The 6,041-nt window shown below is 59.7% G+C and overlaps 2 protein-coding genes across 2 annotated transcripts in view; both read right to left on the reverse strand.

Annotated features, from left to right (window-relative positions):
• The window catches only part of LRRC71 (leucine rich repeat containing 71), an 11,869-nt gene extending 11,676 nt beyond the window's left edge, over window positions 1-193 (reverse strand). Inside the window, exon 1 of the mRNA XM_023761525.1 lies at window positions 160-193. Within this exon, the coding sequence (XP_023617293.1) occupies window positions 160-193 (34 nt within the window). The remainder of the gene's footprint in view (window positions 1-159) is intronic.
• PEAR1 (platelet endothelial aggregation receptor 1) lies at window positions 1-5,956 on the reverse strand. Its single transcript, XM_023761638.1, has 13 exons — window positions 5,782-5,956; window positions 5,572-5,692; window positions 4,719-4,882; window positions 4,519-4,621; window positions 4,240-4,386; window positions 2,658-2,786; window positions 2,427-2,555; window positions 2,046-2,258; window positions 1,740-1,828; window positions 1,544-1,655; window positions 1,321-1,395; window positions 960-1,214; window positions 1-456 (listed from the first exon to the last, which is right to left on the reverse strand). The coding sequence occupies exons 1-13, from the start codon at window positions 5,944-5,946 to the stop codon at window positions 320-322; spliced, it is 1,839 nt and encodes a 612-aa protein (XP_023617406.1). The 5' UTR covers window positions 5,947-5,956; the 3' UTR covers window positions 1-319.
• Window positions 5,957-6,041: the final 85 nt, after the last annotated feature.

The following is a 6,041-nucleotide window of genomic DNA, read 5'->3' on the forward strand; positions in this document are numbered from 1 at the left end:
GCTCAATATACATTTTTTACATCAATATGAAATCAGAGTTATCCAGCAATGCCCAACCCACCAGTTTATGTACACAGGCCCTGGCAGCCTTGGGGGGCAGTGGGTTGGGGAAAGGGAATGCAGGCTTCCTGCCAACCAGGCTCCCATCTCTCCATTCACCTCCTCTATTAAACTTGTTCATAAACACGTTCATGTTCACGGCCTGCCAGACCTCTCCCTGCTCCTGGCAGGGTTCAGCCGGCTCTGTCCCCAACCTTGGGCAGCAAGAACAGGTGTGCTGGCCTCTGCACACCATCTTGGCCCCTCAGTGGTCCCGGCGCTAAAGTGGGGGGGATGGGGGGTGCCGTACAGGAGGCAAGTCATAGTGTCCAGGGATGTGGCTGTTCTTGGGCGAGTCATAGTGGCCGGGGGTCGGGCCCAGAGGCTGGGGGTGCTGGGAGCCCACGGAGTCTGGGTCTGGAGACAGAGAAGGGACAGAATGAGGAGGAGGTGGCTCCTCCCCTTCTTCCTCCTCTCCCCTCTCCAGACACTTTTGCCCAAACAGAGCTGGTGCCTGGCTGTAAGGCACTTTGTGCAGCTTCCCAGCTGCCAGCCGGGGAGGCCACCTTGACCTGCCCACCTCACAGGCTCTGAGGACACTTGGACACCTGCCCATGCAGCCCCCTTGCTCACCCCCTGCCTGGTTCCCCACTTGTCTGGGGACCAACTCCACAAGCCAGGTGCTCCACAACCTCATTTCCACCCTCAGCCCTGTGAGGTGGGTTCCACCGCTCAGGCTGTAAGCGGCACCGTGATTCCCAACAGCATGCCTGGCCTGGGCCCCAGTCAGACCCCCAAGGCCTTGCTCTTGCTGCCACAGCATGCACCTCCACATTCTCTTTCTCTGTCCCTTTCTCCCTCCCTTGTCCCTTCTCCCTCCCACCTCTCCAGCCCCTGCCCCAGCGGAGAAGGAGGCTCACCATGGGGCAGAACACTAGGCTGCTCGTAGGTACCACTGTCTCGCTGCGGCTGTGGCTGGGGGTATCGCGGCCTCTGGCTGGCCGGGAGCTGAGGAGGCTGCCTGTGGGGAGATCCTGAGGGGGGGCCTTTCATTTCCACATAGCTGCTCTCCCGGGGGCCCCCTAGCAGGCTGGGCAGGTCCCGGATGGTGGCGTAGGGGTTCTCACTGCTCAGGGAAGCCATGCTGGCCCCCAGCCCGTCTTCAGAGATGGGTCCTGAGGATGGGGGAAAGCGTTCAGGCTCAGGGGAGGCACTGGCTCCTAAACAAGCCCCAGTGCAGCTCCCTCGCGCACCCCCCCCCGCCCCCCCCTGTGCTCATACCTTTGCCGTAGAATGGGCCCGGGCCATTACTGTTGCCGTAGCTACAGCTGTAGCTTCGGTCCAAGCGGCTGCTACCTGAGGAGGAGGAGGAGGCCACCCGCCATCAAACTCCTGGGCTCAGTCTCCTCTAACCCTGGTGCCCAGAAGCCCCTTCTGCAGACGGAGCAGGACGCTGGGCTGCACACACCCGCCCTCACCGGAGGCCTGGCCTCTAGGCTCCTACCCCTGTCCAGGTGCTTCCAGTCCGCAGGCAGTGTGGTGTGGTTGTCAGACCCATGGGCCCCACCTGGCCGCTCAGGGGCCTGGAGGCTGGCAAAGAGCTGATTGCCGGGAACCTGACGGGGGAGGAGCAAGGATGGAGCTTTCCAGAGAAGCGGGTGTTTACCATCTCTCCCCAGCGCGCCCTCCCCAGCACTGACCTTGTTAGGGGGTGGAGGGTTAGGTGAGCACTGGGATAGGGTGTGGTAGCTGGGGTTCGAGTAGTAGTGACTGTAGCTCAGGGGGATATCTGCAAGGACAGACGCAGGCGCAGGTGACCCCCAGGCAGAGACAGGCCTGGGCCCAGGAATGCTATTCTGACCCCGGAGATCAGTCATCAGCCCCTCTGACTTCCCTTCCTCCCTCCCACTCCTCACGTCCCATCTTCCAGGTCCAGGGAGAGACCCAGGAGCCCTGTGCCTATGAGCCAGCTACTTGGATGTGTCCCCTGCCCCCGGCACGCTCACCTGGCATGACATACTCAGAGCCATCCAGTCGCCCGCTGCTGTAGGCCACTGCCAGGTGTTGGTGCTGCTTGCCTTTCTGCCAACGGCGGTAGCCGATGAACAATGCCACCAGGGCCACCACCAGGGACCCCAGCACTGCGATGCCAATCACGGCCCCCAGTGAGTTATAGGGCACTGGAAAGGTAGGCATCATGGTGAAGGGCTCCTGGCTTCCTAGTGGGTAGGGCAGTCATTCAGAACAGCGTCTTGGCTCTGCTGGTGAGCTTGGGGGACATGCATGGGAGAGACTCCTAGGTGAGGGGCCAAGATCGTGGCAGAGACCCGGGCCGGTGCCCATGTCCTCGTTCCCTGGGGGTATGAAAGGCCTAGAGGAGAACTCACCAATCCTGCAGGGGGCACCACTGTGCCCTGGAGGACACACACAGGCCCCCGTCTCTGGGTGGCACCTCTCTCCAAAACCGCATTGGCATGGTTGGGAGCAATTGGCACCAAACATCCCTGGAGAACAGCCTGGGAGAGAGCCAAGGAGGTAGGCGGGGATCAGAGGTTGCCAGGACACAGGGCTCGGGCTGACTTGGGCGCAGGGGCAGGGAGCTCGGCTTCTGTTGGTACCTTCCAAGCAGAGGAGTCCGGTCCAGCCTGGGGGGCATAAACAGCTTCCATCCTGGGGGTGGCAGGTCCCGCCATGGTGACACTGGCAGGGCTGGGCGCAGTTGTCTCCCCAGCGTCCTGGAGGGCATGCTGCGGAGACAAGGTGCGCCTGCCTGGTGTTCCAGCCCAGGCCTCCTCCGCCCTCACCAGATGAATTCTGGGCCCCCAACAACACTGAAATCTTCCCCGCAGCGCTGGTCTCTCTCCCCAGGGACACCACGGCTTTGGACAGTATCTACACTCGGATGACTCACACACGCGGACCGGCAGACCCATGTGCCCAGCTGCCTACTTAACGCCTGCACTTGGCTGTCTAATGGCCACTCAGAACAGCGTGGCAGGGCCAGGCGGCCAGAGCCGTCCAAACCACCCTGCACTGTGTAGCTCTACACTTAAAAAACTGTTTTTTAAAACGTGACAGAAGTAAATGTTCATGCTATTTAAGGTATAATTTTTGTGTATCTGCTACTAGCAAATAATCTGATAGTAGTCACTCCTGAATTCTATGGCAAAACTCCTCACCAGGATGACTTTTCTCTCCCCGGCCTGACAATGAGCTTCCATCCAGCCCGTTTCATAGTAATAGCTTCTCATTTCCATTCTCAAAATCTATTTCACTTGGTTGTTTTGCATGAATCTTTTCCATGATGTTCTTCATATATTTATGTGAGAAAGAAGCCATAAGTAAATCAATTAATTGATAAGAAACTGAGCTTGTGGCCCGGCCGGTGTAGCTCAACGGTTGAGCATTGACCCAGGAATCAAGAGGCTGTTCGGTTCGATCCTGGTCAGGGCACATGCCCGGGTTGCAGGCTCGATCCCCGGTGGGGGGTGTGCAGGAGGCAGCTGATCGATGATGTTTCTCATTGATGTTTCTATCTCTCTATCCCTCTCCCTTTCTCTCTCTCTAAAAGATCAATAAAAACATTAAAACAAACAAACAAAAAACAAAACGAGCTTATGGCTTCCCTCACCCGCTTCCCTGTACTGCCCTTCCTGGGTCTCCCGTGGAGAAGGACAGGGAGTTGTTTCTCCTGACTTTCATTGCTGCATCCGCAGCACCCAGAAGGGAGGTGGTGCTCAGTAAGTTTTTGTGTACATTGTTTATATCACTAAACTGAATCAAGGCAGGTCCAGAGGCTTTTATACCCAGGAGCAGGAGAACAGAAGCCGCTGGTTCTCAGCCCACCCTCTGGCACACACATGCTCTCAGACACACAAGCCACCACGTACGTTGAGAACAGTCTGAGCCGGTCCCAGCCAGCCAGGCAGTAGCAGGTTCCATTGGAGGGGTGGCAGGAGGAGTGGTTAGCACACTTGCAGGGCACACAGCGTTTGCCATAGCGGCCAGGCTGGCAGGCTGGGGGAAAAGGGCTCCTGGTGACTGGGGGCAAACAGCCCTTGATGCCACTATCTCCCTCCCTCCTGCCCACTGGCCCAAAGATTGGAATCAGTGGAAGAAAACAAGATGGGCAGAGTAGAAGGTTCTGACACTACACTGCGCCACACTGCTGACAGGTGGGAGGAAGGGAGGGAGCCTCACGTCTCTGGCAGGAGGGACCCCGGAATCCAGGTGCACACACACAATTGCCATTCTCGGGGAGACAGGTGCCCCCATTCTTGCAGGTGCAGGTGTTGCTACAGTTGGCTCCCCAGAAGCCCTCAGGGCAGGGCAGGTGGCAGCGGGTACCTGTGGGAGAGAGGAATAGGGTGAGCCTGGCCTGCCCTACCCCTCCCATAAGGGATCTTCTGGACACATTTCCTGGGGTATATACCCCCAACTCCACAGGGGGCCTGGGGCCTGGTACCCCAGAATGCTCACCTGTCCAGCCAGCCTGGCACTGGCAGTGTCCATGAACAGGGTCACAGCCATCAGAGTGGTCACAGTCACAGCGATGGGCACAGCCTTCACCAAACTTCCCCTTCTTGGAGAGGGAGTGGAGGGGAGGGCAGACGAGTCAGCTGAGGGAAGCCTTGCCCTCCCTCCCCCCCAGGCAGGCAGGCAGGCTGTTGGGCACTTACTGGACAGGGGAGCTGGCAGTGGACCCCTTGCCACCCAGGGGTGCAGGTACAGGCTCCAGTCTGGGGGCTGCAGGCTGCCTCGTGGGCACACTGGCAGCTGGCATTGCAACCAAATCCCCAAGTTCCAGGTGGGCAGGGCACAGAGCAGTTACCACGCTGCCAACCTAGAAGGGAGGTGGGCAGGTAGGCAGGGGGACCCATCTCCCCTCCCGGGTGAGCACACACTAAGCACTGACTGTGCCAGGCTCTGTGCTATGAGTTGGGGGTGAAGTGGGGGTGCTCATGGTCCCTTACAAGAGACAAGCAGATAAACTGTTAGATGTGGAACAAAAGGCTAAATGACCGCCAGCCACCACCACCCCATTCTGGGTCTTGGATGCCTCTTCTGCAAAATGAAGGGGGCTGGCAGCAAACCCAATGCTTACAGAGGCCCCAACAGGTAACTAAACGAATTATCCCGACCAGGTGCAAGACAATAGGGAAGAGTGGGAACTGGAGACTGGAGGTTTGTTGAACATACTAGTAATAGAGAGCTAGCCAAACAAAACACGCCTGTGTCAGAACCCAGCCTGCAGACGGCCACCCTGCACCCCTGGGAGATCTGGGAGGCCCTGGTTATGTATCGCTGAGGGTGAACACGGTTCACCAAAGAGGGGCCTCCTGGACTGGGCCTTTTAGGAGGAGTGGGATTCCTGCAGCTGGAGAAAAAACAAAGCGGAGATTCCAGGAAGGAAGTAGCCTGGCTGCTTTCCCACGGTCCAGCTGCTGCCCATCAGCTCCGCCCTGACCCTGCCGCCTCCCTTCTCTCCGGGGCCCCGCCCCCAAACCTCCCCTCCCGGACGCACCCCGTTACCTTCCTTGCAGATGCAGGCGCCGTCGATAGGGGAGCAGGCGATGGCATTCTCGCAGGAGCAGCGAGAGGAGCAGTTGAGTCCGTAAGTGTCGGGCGGACAGAGGCTAGCGCAGTGCCGGCCCTGCAGGCAGCGGGCGGACTAGTGAGCGGCGGCTGCTCCGCTCCTCCCGCCCCGCCTCACCCGCGTCCCGTCCGCGGGGCGCGCCTCACCGTGTAGCCGGGCGCGCACCGGCAGAGGCCGCTGTCGGGCAGGCAGAGGCCGCCGTGCAGGCAGAGGCAGTGCTCCCGGCAGCCGGGCCCGTGCGTGTCCAGGGGGCAGCTCTCGTTGCAGTGAAGGCCGGCCCAGCCCGGCTGGCACGAGCACTCCCCGCTCATCGGGTGGCAGCTGCGGGCGAGGCAGGCGCTGCGCTCTGAGCCGGGGCCTCGGTTCAATCCAAACCTCTATGTAGGGTGACAGCCCACTTTGCCAA

Source organism: Myotis lucifugus, unplaced genomic scaffold, assembly GCF_000147115.1.
Source record: "Myotis lucifugus unplaced genomic scaffold, Myoluc2.0 scaffold_211, whole genome shotgun sequence".
NCBI classification, from domain to species: domain Eukaryota; kingdom Metazoa; phylum Chordata; class Mammalia; order Chiroptera; family Vespertilionidae; genus Myotis; species Myotis lucifugus.

Excerpts from the sequence above, each read along its gene's own strand:
- PEAR1 (XM_023761638.1), bottom strand. The coding sequence starts at position 5,946 with ATGAGCGGGGAGTGCTCGTGCCAGCCGGGCTGGGCCGGCCTTCACTGC. Across the intron at positions 4,883-5,571 it reads CGCCTGCATCTGCAAGGAAG|GTTGGCAGCGTGGTAACTGC; the intron begins GTAACGGGGTGC and ends CCTCCCTTCTAG. Across the intron at positions 1,656-1,739 it reads ACCCTCCACCCCCTAACAAG|GTTCCCGGCAATCAGCTCTT; the intron begins GTCAGTGCTGGG and ends CTCCCCCGTCAG.